The sequence below is a fragment of the Chrysochloris asiatica genome, unplaced genomic scaffold (assembly GCF_000296735.1).
Source record: "Chrysochloris asiatica unplaced genomic scaffold, ChrAsi1.0 scaffold00005, whole genome shotgun sequence".
NCBI lineage: Eukaryota > Metazoa > Chordata > Mammalia > Afrosoricida > Chrysochloridae > Chrysochloris > Chrysochloris asiatica.
Genome location: NW_006408523.1, coordinates 17,287,960 through 17,307,640, shown reverse-complemented (window position 1 = coordinate 17,307,640; position 19,681 = coordinate 17,287,960). Strand labels below are relative to the sequence as shown.

Below are 19,681 nucleotides of genomic sequence, written 5' to 3'. Positions count from 1 at the left end.
TAGAACAAGTAACTGGGAGGATGAGCAAGACGAGAACAGATCTGTGATCTCTCTGAGGAGGCGGTAGGAGCTGTTCTTTTCATAACCTGTACGCACTGTGCCATTCGATGGAGGAGGGCTAGACTTGTTCTTAAGTGCTCAGAGGAGCAATGAGCGTAGACTGCAGACAGACACTTTTTGATCCACAGTGTGCACAGCGTTGTTTGAAGATGGACCCACCCAATTCAAATTAGTGAGTTCCCCATCACGCTGCAAGCATGGTCTAAGGCAGCATGTGACGGGGTGCTAAAGTTTATGAAATGTTCCCCTAAAGTTCTATGTATCAACAGAATCACCGGGAGAGCTTTCTAAATGATCATGCTTTCCCACACTTGTCTCAGCACCTGTGGAATCAGACTCTTCAGCGTCTTGTGTGTGCCATTAAGAAGACACACACACCCTATATTCACGTGAATGAAGTTTTATGAAATGAGAAGCATTCTAAAAATAAAATGCATAATCAAAATAAATCATAACTGAAACATCATATGGCTTTAGGTGACTGAAATAAATGATTACAGTGCAAAGTTACTTCCATTTTTAAACAATAAAGTGTAAATGGGCTTAATTTTTGTAAATTAATCAGAGATCATCATGAGTCCTTTTTTTCTAACAAGAAAAACAGAAATGAAGCTTTTCAATTTTAAATGCATTTTTTAAAAAAAGGAGATTCAGATGCACATCACATGGACTTCACAGGGATGTTGATGATTTGTGAACCCAACACGTGGGCCAGCTCCTCCCCTGTGCTCCTCCATCTGGGTTACGGGACAAAACATCGGTGGTTCCAGCTCTCAGGAAAAAGGAAAAGTCTATCTTCAGATACCCAATGGTCATTTCTCAACATAGCTGAAACTTATTCAATACATTACATACGTTTGTTTTAAATAATTAAAATTTTAATACATATGTATTGAAGAATGTATTACTAATTTAGAAGTTTCCAAATCGTCTTAGCAGTAGTTCCACATTTCCCCAGCAGGTGGCAGCATTCTTGAAGACTCGTCTTCCTTCCTTGGCAAACTAGAGCTAGAGCTCATCATGTATCAAAACTGTGGGGGAGGAAAGGTTTTTAGGGAAAATTTAACTATAAAATTAGCTTAAAGTAAACTGTGGTACATGATATATAAAGTACAGATGCTGACTGAGAATCCTTGTTTTAGTTTAGCACTTGCTTGTTTCATTACGCAGAATGAGACCAGCTCTTTGCACATTATGGCATCTATGGAGTCCTGGTGTGGCACTGTAGAATCAGCATTGGACTGCTAATTGGAAGGTCGGCGGTTCAAACCCACCAGCAGTTGCTCCTTGGAAACCCTATATAGGTTTGTGTGAATCGGAACTGACTCTACAGCACTTGTACAGCACTTAACACCGTATCGTAACCGACCACAGTGATGTCCTTTGAAGACGGTGCCAGACATCTTTGTTATCTCTCAGATCCAGCACCCTGCCTTGCACACGGGGACCTTGAATGTTGTGAGTCACAGACATCAAGCAATACTACTGCTAGGTTATTCACTCTGCAGTGTGTTCTATCACCAATCCTCACTAATTCCATTCTAAGATGTTGTTGTTGTTAAGTACCGTGCAGTCGGTTCCGACTCACAGTGACCCTGCACAGCGTTCCCAAGGCTGCAAATCTTTACGGGAGCAGAAAGCCTCATCTTTCTCCCGCAGAACAGCTGGTAGTTTTGAACTGCTGACCTTGAGGTTCACAGCCCGATTCGTAACCACTACACTACTAGAGCTCCTTCTAAGATAAGAGCGTTCAAATTAGTATACAAGTAAAATCAGTACTAGTGACTCACAGAGGCCAATATGGTTTCTTAACCTGTGTTACTGAGCTCTAATAGACTGATTTAAGAATAATAGGAATTCAGTGTATAAAGACCAAAGTTTATTAATGGTTATCGGGGCGGGCAGGAGGGATGGAGAAAATAGGGGTTAACACTGATGGAAGACAGTATTCATTAAGGGTGGACTTGTACAGCTGATTATTCTAATTACTGTCAAATTATACACCTATAAACAGGTGACCTGGCAGAAGTTGTATGACAGATACACTCACAGCCATGACACACACACACACGCACACACACACAGTAACTGCGGAGGCTACTTATGCACACTGAAGGCCTCCTGGGACTTGGCTCCTTGCTTGGAGGTGTAGGGTAATGTTTCATGGGACACTCCAGTGAACTGGTCTGATGTGTTTAGGACTTCTGTTCTGCCCCCTAGTTTGTTGTGTGGTGCCTGGGGTCTTAAAAACTTACAAGCAGCTACCTAAAGCACAGCTGGTCTCTATTCACCTGGCACAACAGAGAAAGGTGAGCCAGAAAGAGGAGGAGGATCTGGGCTGTGTGGCAACTTGCCTCCACGAACAACTATCTCCTCCACCATGAGACCAGAAGAACTGGATGGTGTCCAGCTCCAGTACTGAGCATGGCTATCAAAGGTCCTATAGAAGAATCCTGATCAAAAGGGGGAAATATAGAACAGAACTTCAAGTTCTCACTGATTTTAGCCTTTCTGGTGCCATGGAGGTAGATGATCCTCTGAAGCAGTTGCCCTGAGATAACCTTTATAAATACCCCTCACGTCTTTCTGAAACCAAACAATAGTTTAGCTTAACTAAGAAAGTATGTCTGTCTTGAGACTGATTCTCTTTTAAGGATTATCCATATAGGATCAAACTGACAACGCAACTGGAGAGATTAGACAGGAACCTTAGTGGAAACTGAGCTTAGGTTAATGACGGAGGGACAGCTCCGGAAAGGAGAAAGGCTGCACAATTCCAAGAACGATACTGAAGTGTGCACGTAGGATCGGCTGAATGGGCTTAGGTTTTGCTGTGTGTATTCTCATAACAATATATTTAATTTGAAATTTTTAAAGAGAAAAAAAGCCCAACAACACAGAACTAAAAACATCTTCAGGGAGCAAATAGTTAAAATGTCATTTAAATGCATTCTGTTCCATAATTCATGATGGCTAAGGATGTCTCCCTCCTGACCAAATTCCAGTGAGAAGCCGCTAAGTGTGAACGGAAATGGTAATGAGAAGCTCAGACGAGGGGGTAGGGAGGAATCATGGGAGCTGAGCCGGGATATGAAGCTCACAGCTTCATCCACTCAGAAGCTCACAGAAAACCAGGATTTTCCCCCTCGAGGAGCAGGAGAACCTCCCAACAGAGAAAGAACAGGGATGGGCAGAGGATCTGAGCCAGAATGAAGCAACCCAAGAGTTGGCTGTGGAAAATCTTTTCCTGGCAGTGCTTTTGTTTTTCTATATCCCAAAATTAAAAAAAAAAAAAAAGAACAGCCTGTTGCTTATTCTAAGATAAAAAGTGGAAGACCAGTACTGAAAGAAAGTGAATAATCTGTCTATTGGAGGCAAGATTCTTATATAAGTGTTACTGCTCTTGAATAAAATGGCCTTATTTTGGCTTTTGGCCAAGGGTGAGGTGTAGCTGGGCTCTGTTCTGTTGCCTACCCATACATCCCGGAGCGAATCCCGCCAAATGGATACCACATCTATGTATTCGTTGTTGTATAGTTTCTGAGGAGTGGCTGGTGGGTTTGAACCACTGACCTTGCAGTTAGCAGTCCAGTGTTTATTCTACAGAGCCACACAAGGACGCCCATGTATTTAGAGCTACCAATGTATACAAAGAGCCAAGCATCTCCAGTCATCTGGGGAATCACCACTTACAAAAGAAAAAGATTAATATATAAAACAACTGACTCTAAAGAACCAAAGATAACCAAAGAACACTAAAAATAATTCTAATTAGTATCTTCCAGAGATAGTTGGAAAAACAATGAAGCCATACAACAAGAACAAAGGGAAATCAGAAGGGAGCAAACAGGTTAAAAAAAAGATTTCTTAGAGATTTAGAAGTGATCGACTCTTCCCACTAGAAAAAAATCAACAGGAAGGTTGAAGAAAAAAATGACAGAATTTTCCTAGACTATAGATTGAAGGGGAAAAAAACTCCAGGCGAATATAAACAGAAAATATAAAAAATGTGTAGGATTAATTCAAAAGGTATAAATCCAACTGGCTAAGATTCTGGAATGAGAGAACTGAGAAAAGTGGGGAAAGGGGAGATTGTAAAAAGTTCAAAGTAAAAACATGTCCAAGGCCAAAGAGAATCAGGAGTCTTTAAAAATATGAGGAGAGTGCTGAACATCAAGCATAAAAAGGAGTCAGATCCAGCTATGCCACTGTGTACTTACACAACACCCAAAATAAAAGGTGAACCTGTACTTACACAACACCCAAAATAAAAGGTGAACCTGTACTTACACAACACCCAAAATAAAAGGTGAACCTGTACATTTAAACAAGAATTTCTGGACTGCCTCTTGTGATTGAGGATAATGGTTACCTAACTGTCACTTTAAAGTGTAGAAGAGCAAAGATGTCAGCTTAAGGACTAAGGTGCGCCTGACCCAAGCCATGGTATTTTCAATAACCTCATATGCATGCGAAAGCTGGACAGTGAATAAGGAAGACCATAGAAGAATGGATGCATTTGAGTTATGGTGTTGGAGGAGAATATTGAAAGTGCCATGGGCTGCCAAAAGAACCAACAGATCTGCGTTGGAAGAAGTGCAGCCAGAGTGCTCCCTGGAAGCCAAGATGGCCAAACTTCGTCTCTCATACTTGAGACACATTGTCAGGAGGGAGCAGTCGCTGGAGAAGGAGATCATGTTTGGTAAGGTGGAGGGTCAGGGAAAAAGAGGAAGACCCCCAATGAGATGGATTGGCCAAGTGGCAGCATCGATGGACGCAGCGTAGCAACAATAGTGAGGTTGGCCCAGGATTGGGCAGTGTTTTGTTCTGCTGTGCACAGGGTTGCTATGGGTCCATACTGACTCGATGGCACCTAACAACAACAACAACAACAACCACCCCATCTATGGAGGGGTTTGAAGTGAAACTACATCCCGGGAGGAGAATATTCTCTACTCGTGTCTTAAATTTGGGAGCTTAGGGCACAAGAAAACTAAGCTCTAAATCATGTCAGAGGTTTACTTAAAGTCATCTGACCTATTCATTTGATACATTCACTAAGAAACGAGTTTATACTCCGTTTGAGTCTCTATAAATAGAGCCTGTGGCCCCCCGGCCACTGCAGGCTGGTGACTTACTTGAGTTGCTCTTCTTGGTTTTGATGTGTTCTAACAGTTGTCGTATCTCAGCATCATACTCCACCCATTCTGGGATAATTCTGGCAGCAGCTTTTAGTTTGGGTTCCTTTGTTTTGGGGTTATTGCACTAGAAGTTTAAATAAAGCTTTGTTAAAAAACAAAACAAAAGACAAACATCGTATTTCAGGAAACATAAAAGGACAGATGATTAGGATGGTCATCAGCACTGAAGCTAGCTTGCTTTTACCATAGAGCAAGTACTAGGAAGTAGTTGTCCAACCAGGGGTGACATTTCTCAGCTCCTTTTACAAGTGGGGTTTTGTTTGTTTCCCACTAAGGGCGTAGGGTTGTGCTACAGGAGAAACACTGGACTGCTAACCACACAGTTGTCAGTTCAAACCCACCAGATGCTCCTTAGAAACCCTATACAGGGTCACTATGAGTTGTTACCTACTCCATAACACATAACAACAACAACAAGGGGCCGAATGCTTCTAGGAGTCAGGATGCCTTCTCCATATTACTTTCAGATAACTGGTACCCAAATGAACGATGATGTAAGCAACCTAAGTACCTTAAAATTTTCTAGTCACCACATATCAAATGTAAAAAGGAACACGGAAAATAAAATGTAATAGTACATTTGACGTAACCTCATAGATCTGAAATGCTAGCTAACATTATTATGTATCATAATATATAATTTTACTCATATAATTTAATATGTAATCAAATATAAAAGTTCATTGAGATGTTTTATATCTTTTAGTTGTACTAAATCTTCAAAATCTGGTGTGTATTTTATACCTCAAAGCACATTTCAATTCTGAGTGTTGTTTTCATGTGCTGTGGACACAGGTCCGACTCATAGCAGCCCTCTGCACAACAGAACTGCTCAGTTCCCGAGCCATCCTCATAACTGTTACCAGGTTTAAGGCCATTGTTGCTGACACTGTGTCAACTCATCTCATGGGGCGCTCCCTCTTCTTTGCTGACCCTCCATTTTTCCAAGCATGACGTTCTTCTGATAATCAGTCCAAAGTGCGAGAGATGAGCTCTCACCATCCTGACTTCTGAGGAGCATTCTGGCTGTACTTCTTCCAACACAGATTGGTTTGTACTTCTGGCAGTCCATGGTATTTTCAAGATTCTTTGCCAACATCGTAATTCAAATGCGTCAATTTTTCTTCATCTTCCTCATTCTTAGTCCAACTTCCACATGCATATGAAGCCATTGAAAATACCATGGCTTTGGTCAGGCACACCTTAGTCCTCAACGTGACATCTTTGCTCTTTAATACTTTGAAGAGATCTTTTGAAGTAGATTTTCCTAATGCAATATTTCCTTTGATTTCTTGATGGCTGCTTCCATTAAAACTATGAGTCTAAGCAAAACGAAGTTTTAGACCATTTCAATCTTTTCTACGTTTATACAACGTTATTTATAGATCCAGTTGTGAGGATTTGTTTCCTTTATATTGAAGCGACCCCATACTGAATGCTGTAATCTTTGATCTTCATCAGTAAGCATTTAAGTCCGTTTTTCTTTCAGCAAGCAAGGTTGTGTCATCTGCGTATAGCAGACTATTAGTGAATCTTCCTCCAATCCTGATGCCACATGCTTGTTCACATAATCAAGCTTTATAGATTATTGCTCAGCATACAGATTGAGTGAGTATGGTGAAAGAATACCACCCTGGTGAACATCTTTCCTGATTTTAAACTCTTCAGTGTCCTCTCGTTTTGTTCTAACGACTGCCCTTGTTCTATGTACAATGAAGTGTTCTGGAATACCCATTCTGTGCAATGTTATCCACAGTTACGATCCACATAGTTGAATGCCTTTGCTTTGTCAATAAAGCACAAGTAAATATCTTTCCAGTATTTCTGTTTTTAGCCAAGATTCATCTGACATCAGCAATGATATCCCTCGTTTCACGATCTCTTCTAAATCAGCCTTGAATTTTTGACAGCTCCCTGTCAATGTACTGCTGTTACTTTTATGATATTCATGATGAAGACACAGGGAAGTATGTAAGAGCTAAAGGGGGCAGAGGTAAACAGTGATACACAACCTTGGAACAACAGTGTTGTGTATACATACACGGACAGAGACACAGGCTGAATGGCTATGGGAGGAAGTTGTTGTTAGGTGCTATCAAGTTGATATCAACTCATAGCCACCATATGCACCAGAGACTGAAACCCTCATAATTGTTGCCACGCTTGAACCCACTACTGCTACTACTGTGCCAATCCATCTCATTGGGGGTTTTCTTCTTTTTTGCTGACCCTCCACTTTACCAAGCATGATATCCTTCTCCAGGGACTGGCCCCTCCTGATAACATGTCTGAAGTATGAAAGGCTAAGTCTCACCACTCTGGCTTCTAAGGAGCATTCTGGCTGTACATCTTCCAACACAGATTTGTTTGTTCTTTTGGCAATCCATGGTATTAATACTCTCCTCCAACACCATAACTCAAATGCATCAATTTCTATGGTCTTCCTTATTCACTGTGCGACTTTCACATACATATGCTTGTTGTGGCTTGGATCAGGCGCACCTTAGTCCTGGCACCTTGGCTCTTGAACACTTTTTAAGAGGTCTTGTGTGGCAGATTTGCATAATGCAATACATTGTTTGAGTTCTTGACTGCTGCTTCCATGAGTGCTGATAGTTGATCCAAGAAAAATGAAGTCTTTGACAACTTCAGTCTTCTCTCCATTTATCCTGATGTTATTTACTGGTCCAGTTGTGAGGACTTTTGTTTTCTTTACATTGAGCTGCAACCAATACCAAAGGCTGTGGTCAGTGAACTTCATCAATAAGTCTTTAAAGTCCTATTTGCATTCAGCAAGCAAAGTTGTATCATCTGTATATTATAGGTTGTTAATGAGTCTTTCTCCAATCCTGATGCCACGGTCTTCATATACTCCAGCTTCTTTAGTTATTTGATGGGCATACAGATTAAATAAGTATGGTAAAATAATACAATACTGGCCAACACTTTCCTAATTTTAAACCATTCAGTGTTCCCTTGTTTTATTCAAACAATTATGTGCAGTTTCCTCAAGAGTACATTTTGTTTAAGGAGTCCTGGGTGTGGCACTGTGGGTTAATGTACTGGATTGCAAAGTTGGTTTGACTGCAAGGTCAGCAGTTAAAGCTCACCAGCTGCTCTTTGGAAACTCTATACAGGGTCACTATGCGTCAGAACTGATTTGATGGCATTTATCAACAACTACAACAATTTTGCTTAAACTGTATGAATGTAAGATTTGATGTTTTTGTTTTTTTTTCCCCTCCACTGAAGATCTTATAAACAACAATTCTACAGTTAAGATTAGCACAAAAAAATTAAAATGATCAGACAAGGTACTGTAATATTTTGTTGCTATTGAAAATAATGTACATTCTGAACAGTTGGGCAATAAATGTATTAGTTTGAACTTACGTCTAGGAAAGCTAACCTGTGTAGCACAAACTGTTTAAAATGAAACTCTAAGCCAAAAAAGACACAGAGAGGATGATTTAAAAAGACCCAGAATTACCCTGGTGCCTTTATTTGGGAAAATATTACCAGGAAAACTGAATTGATGATATATTAAGATGCCAGCAAATTCATAGACACTCAGTTAGTTGATATCCTTTCTTTCAACTACCCTGTGAAGACAAGAATTAACAGAGCAAGCCAAGACTGCTATACTTACCAAGTCCTGCTTGCAAAGTTGATCCTTGGCTGCATCTGGGAACATCGATTTTGCGATGGTTCTACCATCGTTAACAGGAAAGGCACACTGCGCCCAAACTGTGTAAACAATGCAGTTTATGCTGAACATCTGCTTTCCTTCTGGGGAACTGGGAATTTTGGTACCTGCCAAGCAGAGGTGCGTGTGTGACCAGCCCCGAGTAACAATTTTGGGCACTGGTCTCTAATGAGCTTCACTACTAATTGCTTCATGGATGCTGTGGAACTCCATGTTGCTTGAGCACATTTGCTTGATTCCACCAGGAGAGGACTCTCAGAAGCTCGCACCTGGTTTCCTCTTGGTTCTGTATCATGCACCTTTTCCCTTTGCTGGCTTTCCTATGGGTTATTTTGCTGTATTTAGAGCCCTGTGCATCCTAGTGAATCATCAGTTTAGGACAGTGTTGGGGAATCCTTGGCACAGACTAATATCTGCCAATCTAAGCACATATATGGAGTCCTGGTGTAGTGCTGTGGGTTAATATGCTGGACCGCAAAGTTGTTTGAACCACAAGGTCGGTGGTTCAAGCTCACCAGCTGCTCTTTGGAAACCCTATACAGGGTCGCTATAGGTTGGAAACGACTCAACAGCTCTTAACAACAACAAGTACATATATAACAGACTGGGCAGAAGGAAAATGAGACCGTATATTGTCAACTGTATCTGTAAACCAGAAAGCATTCCCATTGGAGCACTTCAGTATCTGCTTATGTACAAATGAGAACACAGACACTCACCAGATCAATCGTTTTGGCTCTTTGTTTAGATTCGTCGTCACACCACGTTTCACACCACAGCCAGTCTTGGGGAAGAGACTTAATGGCTACTTGGTAAATCATATTATTGGGCAGATCCTACAAAAGAAAATGATTTAAACTTACAGGTTTAAAAACAGTCTGAGCAAAAGCTGAAGTACAATGCCATTTAGATGAGCAGATCATTAAAAATGTGCAAATCGGAAGTTGAGATTTATTAAGTTTTAAATACTTCATTTGACACAATCATCGTGTGTTAAGACTGACCCTAAGCACTGGGACCAAGTGCACACCTCTCCTACCACGGAGGATGAAGAGGGTGTAGAAGTCACTGTGCTCCCAGTGGGCTGGAGGTTTGCCTGAGTCCCTGGGCGTCAGCCCTCACTCTACACCCATATTATTACTGCTTTCGTAGCTCACCACCAGACTCCATTCTATCCAAGGCTGCCTTTCATCTCCCTGTCAGAACACAGTGCTTCATCAACAGTTTCACATTCTGTATAGTCAGTGTTGTCTATACAAAAACAGTGTTGTCTAGAATTGGGTTAAAAGATGTTTGAATAGCAAACATACCCAATAAAGTTAAAAATAGAGACCTCCAAAGTGATTCAGTCTTCTTCTCCAGAGCGTTTGTTTACATCCCAGAGTGGAGGTCTTTCAGGCTCTCTGTATTACCTTGGGTGCCTGTGTTAGCCTTTCTGTGTAAACCCGGACATTCGTAATTTGAGGATTCCTTTTCTATGGCGCAAATCCACTCTGGAAGCATAAGTGACATCTGCCCTCATGTGTCACCTCAATGGGGATGTGGCACATTCTGTGACCTCACCAACACAAGAAGTTCTGTGAGGAAAGTCTTTCTCTGATCCAGACGTCTAGTGTTTCTGCTCGAATCCATGAAACTATAAAATATATTGTGAATTGAGACAACATTTCAGACCTTTCCAGTCTCAGACTTCACACTCTCTACTCAAATCCTCCACTTACCTTAGTTTCCTAGTTTACCTCCTTTCCTAATCCCTCACCACTGCTTGGAGCCCAAACCCTTATAAACGTGCTTCTCTGGGACTCAGAGTCGGTTTGCGCTCATCTTTTGTTGTTAGCTGCTCTCAATCAGATGCTGCTTTATGGTGACCCCACGTATGGTGAGTGGAACTGTTCCCCAGGGTTTTCTTGGCTGTCATCTTCACAGACACAGTTCAGCAAGTCTTTCCTCTGCGGAGTCAATGTGTGCTTAGCCGCAGCCTTTCACAAACTGTTTGGGCCATGCTGTATCCTCTCTTAGCAGCCTAAGTCTCCATTGTTGTTGTTAAGTGCTGTTGAGTTGGTTCTAATTTACAGCGACCCTCTGTAGGGTTTCCGGGGAACAGCTGGTGGCTTTGAATTGCTGACCTTGTGGTTCACACTTCAGTGCTGATCCTACAGCATCCTACCAGGAGTCTATTGTTGTTAGGTGTTCTTAGCAACCTAACAACAACTATGTAACTACCTATTCATGGTGCCCTTACAACAGAACGGAACACTGCCAGGCCCTGTGTTCACAATTGTTGATTTTCCCACTCTCTTCCTTACACAGCCTCGTTTCGGTACCTAACTAGCAAAGGGTGTCGATGTGACCAGTCTTCAGTGAAAATTCTGGGCACTGGGTTTCTAATGAACTTCACAACCAGCAACGCTTCACGGATGCTGTGGAGTTTCTTGTTTAAGCACATTGGATTGATTCTGCTGGAGAAGGACTCTTGGAAGCTCACACCTGGTTTCCTTCTTATATTGTTTTTCTGCACTAACTCACAGCCATGAGGGGGACCTGTGAGGCCTAGTGAATCATCAATCTAGGGTAGTCTTGGGAAACCCTTGCCAAAGTCCTCTATTTGCCAATCTAAGTACATACAGACTCGGCAGCAGGAAAAGGAGATGGTGTGTGTGCAACTGCAACTGTACAACCTCAGCTGTCTTATCTTAGCTGTACTTTCTTGACATAATCACAATCCTGGTTAAAGGCAAACCTCTGTCCCTTACCCAGCCAACTGATCATGGCTGGGGAAACACACATCACACATAACATGCTAACTGCCTATGTGCTAATTTCATGAATGTGAATCTGTAAGTGGAACCTTGATGTTGTCAGACAATGAAATAAGCTGTCTCTAGTCTGTTCTCTCTCATATCCTAGCTGATCAGTTCACATATTCTTCTCTTGTATTCCCCTCTTCCCATAACCAAAAGACCCATAGTCTACTGAAATACTAGTCTTTTCCCATAGAACTGTGTTGACACCCTTGTAAAAAAAATCAATTGACTATAACTTCATATGCACGTGAAAGTTGGAAAACAGTAAGGAAGACCCTAGAAGATGCATTTGAGTTATGCTGTTGGAAAAGAATAATGAAAGTACCAAGCACTGCCAGAAGAACAAATTGTTTTTTGGTAGAAGTACAGCCAGAATGCTTCTTAGAAGTATGGATGGTAACACTTCCAGTGGGTTAATGGGCCACACAAACATCAGTTTCATGACCCTAAGACCAGAAGAACTAGATGGTGCTGGCTACCTGTTACCAACAACTCTGATCAGGATCCCATTAGAAGCTCCTAAGGATAGTGGTAGAAAAATGTGGACCAAAACTCAAAATCATAAAAAAGACCAAACTTACTGGTCAGATAGGGACTGGCAGAACCCTGAGACTGTGGTCCTTAGTCACCCCTCAGCTGAACTGAAATCACCTCTGTGGCTCAATTTTCTGCCAAACCACACACAGGTCCATAAGGGGAACACTAACACTAATGAGGCACGCACACCTTAGAGTCATCAACAATGTGAGATCCACAGGGCTGCATTCATCCAAGGACAGCTCAGAAGGGTTAGGAAAGGAGAAGGAATGGACACAGGAAACAGGGAGGAAGTGGGACAAGTGATGTTACAATGCGGGGGCTGCAATCAATGAGATTAAACAAAATGGGCATTAATTGCTGAATGGAGCACTGGTCTGCTCTGAAAAGTGTCACCAAATTCTCAATAATAATAATAATAATAAAACGAGTGGAATTTCCCACCAAGGTTTTGAAGCCCCTTGTATTTGATTTAGATGAGTTAGAAGATGAGACTTTGAACGTAGAGGTGGAGTTAAAGCTTTTGAGATGATAGGAAGGGATGGATGTGTTTCGCATGTGGCAATGACATGGACATTTTGGGGTCAAAGCATATATAGAATGCCAAGGATTGATTTATGTTCCTCTTCTTTGATCTTCTAAGAGTTTATATGGAACTGATACTATTTTTTTCTTTAATACTGGATAGAATTCACTAATGACAAAACCTGGGTCTAGAAACATATTTTCTTCAATTTCTTGAGTGAGTTTTGGTAGCTTGTGTCTTTTAAGCAATTTGAGTTTATTGCCATAAATTTGTTCATAACAGTCTCCATTACTTTTAATATCTGTTCCATGTATGTGCCATTACAAGTCCATTCGTGTATTTGTTGTTGTTATCTTTTATCTTTTTTACAACTAATTTATCAGTTTTGTTGCTCGTCTCAAAGAATCGGCTTTTGGTTTCATAAGGAAGCATATGAAAATGTCTAATTTTCTGTTTACCCATTTCATTGATTTCCATGCCCATCTTCATTTATTGTGGTTTTCACTTGCTCTTGTTTTTCTAATTTCCAGGTAAAAGTTGAGGTTATTTATTTGAGACTTTTAGTCTTATCTAGTAGAGGTATTTAGTGCTATGAATTTATGCATTTATAAATTAACCAAGTACTGCTTTACGTGCTTTAGGTGAAACACCTTTTTATTCACTATGTACAAGGTGGCCAGGAGTTAAAATCCACTTTATGGCAGTGGGTTTGGTCTTTTGGTGTACTCCACTGTACAACAATCTCTCAAACTCTTCTCCATGCCAAGATGGCAATTTTTGCTTCGAGTCTCTTAACATAAGAAACCCAAAATTCTTGGGGAGTCATTTTGACCATATACCTAGTGGAATCACCATTGGCATGGAGAAGAGTTAGAGAGATTGTTGTACTGTGGAAAACACCCAAAGACCAAACCTGCTGCCATCACATCCATTTCAACTCATGGCGACCCTGTACAGTCGCATTTTTTGAGACTGTAAATCTTGATGTCCTGGTGTGGCACTTGGGGCTAATGCGTCAGACTACAAAGTCATTTCAATTGCAAGGTCGGTGGTTCAAGCTCACCAGCTGCTTCTTGGAAACCCTATATAGGGTCGCTATGGGTCAGAATCAACTCGATGGCACTTAACTACAACAACAAAATCTTGATGGGAGCAGACAGCCTCATCTTTCTCCTATGGATTGGCTGATAGGTTTGAACGGCCAACCTTACAGTTAACAGTTCAACACCTAATCCAAAGATCCTTTCTATAGTAGAGACAGGGAGGAATGTGTTTAGCACCCACGTGATTTATTTGGGCATCTCTTGGTAACACTTGCTTAATTTCTAGAGGAAAGAAAAAAAATGCAGTAGCTTCCAAGACACTGAGACCAGGGACCTCAGAACCCTGAGCAATGAAGTTCTAGGTCACGTCACTAGGTTAGGGAACTCTAGAAAAGATAGCAGAGGGAGGTGAGAGGTAAAAGTGTGGTCCTGAGACCAGCTTTAGTGGTATGAGCTTTACTTTGCCCCACTCACTTTCCACATAAAGTTTCCCCAGAACAAAGGACAAAAAGCAGATCCATGCTGTCCAAGAGTGGGTTAGTGGATGCTGTGAGTACCATTCATATCACCATCTGGATCTGAAAACTCCACCAAAGCTAACACTTAAAATGATTCTCCTAGCTGCTGGGAGCACAGCTGACTGACTTCTCAGCTGTCAGCCATCTCTAGGACTTGCCCTGAGAAGACAGCTTTCCCAGCTAAGGTCACCTTCTTCCTGGGGGCAACCCATAAAGAATGGGTTGATGTGAAAGAATAAAGACTTCGACTCCTCACCCAAACTCGTGACAACTCTGACGAGTCATCTGGCTTCAGGATTCCCTGTGGAGTCACTTCTGTGTGAGGCCTTTGCTGATACCACATTGGAGCTCAACCTTTCTCTCTACCCACTTCTGCTTCCTTTCTGCCCCACAGACTTGTTGGTCCTGAGAGCACCTCTGAATAAACTTCCTGTAAGCTAAGTTCCATTGTAGACTCTGTTTACTGGTTAACCTGCAAGCTAAGTCTCACTGTAGACTCTGTTTACTGGGTAACCCAACCTGTAACAGGCAGCTAAGTGGCATTTGCTGATGTATGAAAAAGCATAGGGGGAACATGAGTTTTCTACTTTCCAATTTGAGATAAATTTTAGGCATTTCAGTGGCTCTTTTGATATATAGATTTAATATGTAGGTCTGACATTCGGGAAGTAGAGACAGAGATTAGGAAACATTTAAGAAGTAGGTACAGTTATCAACAGAGTGAGTACAGAATGAGACATGGGCCAAGGCAGAAACTTAGAGAGTAGTAACATTTGAGAAAAAGGCAGAGGAAGAATAGTTCACAAATAAAGTATCTATACCAAAGCTACAGACAGCAGAGCAGAACCAGGAAGGTTTGGTATTATGGAAGTCAAGAGATTAGTTTCAAGAAAAGAGAGGTAAAAAAATTATTTTTTTACCCTTTTACTGTAAAGAAATGGGAAGTGCTTCAGAAAAAGACACCACTTGACATTAGTGAGAGGTCTCTGAGTAGACTAGTGGGTCTGGAAGGTACTCCCCCTCAGAGTAACAGCAATCACCCACCATATATGGTGATGGAGTGCTGTGGGGACCCTCCAGATAGACTCTGGATGGCTCACAAAAAATCTTTGCTTTAGTTTTCCATAGGCAGATAGACGATAGGCAACATTACTTTCATTATATTTAAGACTAAGGGTTCCACTCTATTGATAAGTTTACAAAGAATTCTACAAAATGGCACCAGTCATTCTAAATCTGGCATGTAATTGGGGTATATCTTTATACCCCAGCAGGTTTTGTTTCTGTTGTTAAGTGCTGTCGAGTCATTTATGGCTCACTGCAACCCTGTACAGGGTTTCAGAGGAGCGGATGGTGGGTTTGAACTGCTGACCTTGTGGTTATCAGCCCAGCTGATACTTATCCTACAGTGCCACATCAGGACTCTAAATCAGTTTTCAATTAACTGGTAATTTGGAAAAGATCCTATTTAACATGTACACACATACATAGTTAAGAGTTCTCCCAGTTTTCCAAGAATGATTTCCTCTCCCTGAAACCACTGCTTCAACACTGAATAAATCTTGACTAAGTCAGTGGTACTCTGACCTGTAATTTTCCAAATGCTAGATTTTTTTTAAATGAGCTTACATTTTATCCCTTAACTGGACCTTCTGTTATCTCCCAACTCTCCTGTCCTACGATTGTGTTCTGCCTTCCGTCCTCTGTTCTGGCCATGCTGGCCTCCTTGCTATTGTTTAGAACACACCAGAGTCTCAAATCCGTTCATTCACTCTGCAAATATCTACTCAACACACCTCTGACGTGCCAGGCAGCCTCCTAAGCTCTGAGACATCAAAAAACAAAACAAAGATTCTGAGCTCACCAAGGTGCTTTCATTCTACTGGGGAAAATAACAAAATAAAAAATTCAATAATATTTAAAGATAATGAGTGCTGTGGAGAAAACCGACTGGACAAAGTGGGACAAGGACTCAGATTGGTTAGCTGGGGCTGGAATGTACTGTTGTAAATAAGGCGGCATAGGTCTCTGTGTTTAGATGAAGGTACAGGAGCTGACCTTGTAGGTATCTTTGAGAATTCAAGGCAGAAGAAACATTTAATATAAAGGTCACAAGGTAGGAGTGGGTCTGGTGTTTGAACCCAGCAGCCACTCCACAGTCTGCTTTCTTGAAGACTGGATAGAGCTCAGGACCCTATGGGGCAGTTCTACTGTTTCCTACAGGGCTGCTAAGAGTCAGAAGGGACTCAGTGGCAATGCGCTAACAGGAACTACAAAGCAGGAATGGTGGAGTAAAAGGGCGACCGAGTCTTCCGCTGCTGCTTCAACAGGTCCCTGTCTAAAGCATCTCGGGTAAAATCATGAGGAAATGTATGGAAAGGTCAAAAGATGTTTGGGTGTTAGGAAAAAGAAAATATATGGTGGTAGCCCAATGGAGCATACAACGAAGGGAATTCATCTTACAAGTTAAAGGGAGAGAGCCCTGCGCAGGTTTAAATGCTGACAGATGAGATGAGGACAACGATGGACTAACTACATACAGTTACTGCATGTAGTGTTTGGGGAGGGGGACGGGCTTGAGGAAAAAGAAAGAAAAATCATTAGTTTTGAACTCTTATATTTAAGCAGAGATTTATAAAAGAGAATTGCATAAAGGATAAGAGACTGAGAAAAAAAGGTTGATAACACAAGACATAAAAATTTCCAGGCAGGTATTTGAAGCAGTGACTAGGCACTGACAATCACTCTTGGAGTACCTGACTTACCTGATCCAGATTTGAAAGGCTGTTTGGATCTTGACTGAGAGCTTGGTACTGACCCCTGAGCCTGTCACCTGCTGCGATTTTCCTGAACTTCTTAAGATCCACTACGTACAAGGCACTGCAAAAATGAAGAGTTCTCAAAGTCCATACTGTTTGTCTTTTCAGCTTCCTCCACTCCACATGGACTGCTCCAGAGATGGCATTAGCTTAACTATCAATATCCTTGGGTCTCGTAAGATTTAACTTTCTTCACATTTGCTCCTAATGCCTAATATTACTTCCAAGGACTTGAAGTTTGTTAGACTATTCTTAGGACTTACATTCTTTGAGGCTTAGCTCAGGCTTTTCTAAGATCTCAGGAAACCCATGACCCTTGAAAACAGTAACTGCTTTGGAGAGTGTTTTCATTTTGTTATGGGAGAAATCAGGTTTAAATCTTTGAGAGCAGTTGTTGTTGTTAAGTGCCTTTGAGTTGGTTCCAACTCAGAGCAACCCTATACAGGGTTTCCAAGAAGCGGCCGGTGGGTTTGAACTACTAACCCTGCAGTCCAGCACATGATCCTGCAGTGCCACTGTAGTAGCCTGGAGCATATATTTGAGCCATACTACCTAAAGTCCTGGAGTCCTGGTGTGACACTGTGGGTTAATGCACCAGACTGCAAAGCCATTTGAACTGCAAGGTTTGCGGTTCAAGCTCACCAGGTTGCCCTAGGAAACCCTATACAGGGTCGCTATGGGTCAGAATCAACTCGACAACACTTAACAACAACAACAACAACAACCTAAGTCCTGGTGTGGCGCTCTAGGATAAGCACTCAACCTCAAGGTTGGTTTGATCTGCAAGGTTAGTGGTTCAAACTCACCACCCGCTCCTTGGAAACCCTATGCAGGGTCTATGTGAGTTGGAATCTACTCGATGGCACACAACAACAAACACACATCTGGGATTAACAACTGGCTCAGTTATGGACAAGCTGCGTAAGGAAGGGCAAGTTATAGAAGTTCTCTGTACCTCAGCTTTCCCATCTATAAAACAGGAATGACCACAGTACATGAAAAGGACGTTGTAAAGATTTTATGAGCTTATGTATGTAAAGACCTAGAATAGTAATGGGCGCGTCGTAAGTACTACATAATTGTTTGCTGTTATTTCGAAGTAAACAGAATCCTGTGATTCAAGACATTATTTACTTACTAAAAGTTAAGAGTATAAATTTTCTTACCTAATATGATACTTCCTTCTTAGAAGATGTGTCGCCCAGTATCCTGTTTTCCAGAAACGATACCCATCCATTTCGGTGCGGCTGTCACAGAATGGAGTGTACCCATAAGGCGCTCCGCCCAGGTCTAAGTCTCGAAGCTCTTTGAGGTCATGTCTCACAACCTAAATCATGATGATAGGTTCTCTGAGGACTACTGTACAATTATATGAGCACAAGCAAGTTAGCATTATACTCCAGGAGAAATACAGAGAACTGAACTGTCTTCAGTTTTTTCCCCTGTAATGTGAATTTACCAGTTCCTGTTTTTTACCTCTCGGCATCACAAAAACAGAAAATGTTGGTATCTTAGGTTACTTGACAGTGCTCTTACTAAATTAGTTAAATCATTTTTAAGGAAGATATTTTAAACAAAGTATATTTGGGGGAGGTTTTAAACATTATTCAAGTATATATCATTTAGTATGTCAAGATGTGATTAGCAATTCAAAATCTTTTTTATGTGTATATGTGTTTTTCTTTTAAAGCCAACAAATCCATTGTTATTGAGTCAATCCTGACTGTACTCACAGAGAACTGTAAAATACAGATGAACACTGTTCAAGACAACAGTTAAATCAATCTTATTACCTGGTCGGCATCAACAAAAATGATTTTGTTCACAGCTAGAGGAAAAAGGACATCAAGGAAAAGAATTTTGTAACCCCAAATAATCCTCTGCTTTTCAGTTTGTTGATGAAGCCAACGGGGCCACTTATATTGGACTAGCTCATATTGGAATCCATATTCCTTAGCCATGTGAGGAATTACTTCCTGAAAAGGTAACACACAACACAAATCAAACAGTAAGTTCAGTATATTCAAGGAAGAGAGAGGAGTTTTGTTTTAGAGGCAATAAAATACCAAAACCATTTTAAAAGGTAGAGACTACTATAAATTGTTACAAACTAACAGATAAAAGGCCTACATACTACTTCTTATAAAACTTACACCTACTAATGAGATATATAAAGATACTGGCAAATATAAAAATATAAATATAAAACTATGTAATTTAATGTAATGTATACTGTGTTAGCTAGCAAGCTTATTACTAAGATATATGATCTCTAACATTTACTATTAATGTTTGACTGGAAAAAACAAGGCTTTAGAAAGAGCCTCTGGATTTTGGAACACCTATGCATCAAACAGTTTATGTGTATGCCAGTATGTTGGTTGGTTAGAAATGCACACACAAACATCCTGGCTACACTCAGACACACCTTAATCCTCCAAGTGACATCCTTGCTTTTTAACACTTT

The 19,681-nt window shown here is 41.1% G+C and overlaps 1 protein-coding gene across 1 annotated transcript in view; it reads right to left on the bottom strand.

Moving 5' to 3' along the window:
- Window positions 1-1,068: 1,068 nt before the first annotated feature.
- Window positions 1,069-19,681, bottom strand: part of UGGT2 (UDP-glucose glycoprotein glucosyltransferase 2) — a 198,247-nt gene continuing 179,634 nt past the window's right edge. The window contains exons 34-40 of the mRNA XM_006832064.1: window positions 19,008-19,190; window positions 18,381-18,541; window positions 17,161-17,275; window positions 9,687-9,803; window positions 5,199-5,325; window positions 2,415-2,513; window positions 1,069-1,091 (exon numbers count right to left, since the gene is read on the bottom strand). Coding sequence (XP_006832127.1) covers window positions 1,069-1,091; window positions 2,415-2,513; window positions 5,199-5,325; window positions 9,687-9,803; window positions 17,161-17,275; window positions 18,381-18,541; window positions 19,008-19,190 — 825 coding nt within the window. The remainder of the gene's footprint in view (window positions 1,092-2,414; window positions 2,514-5,198; window positions 5,326-9,686; window positions 9,804-17,160; window positions 17,276-18,380; window positions 18,542-19,007; window positions 19,191-19,681) is intronic.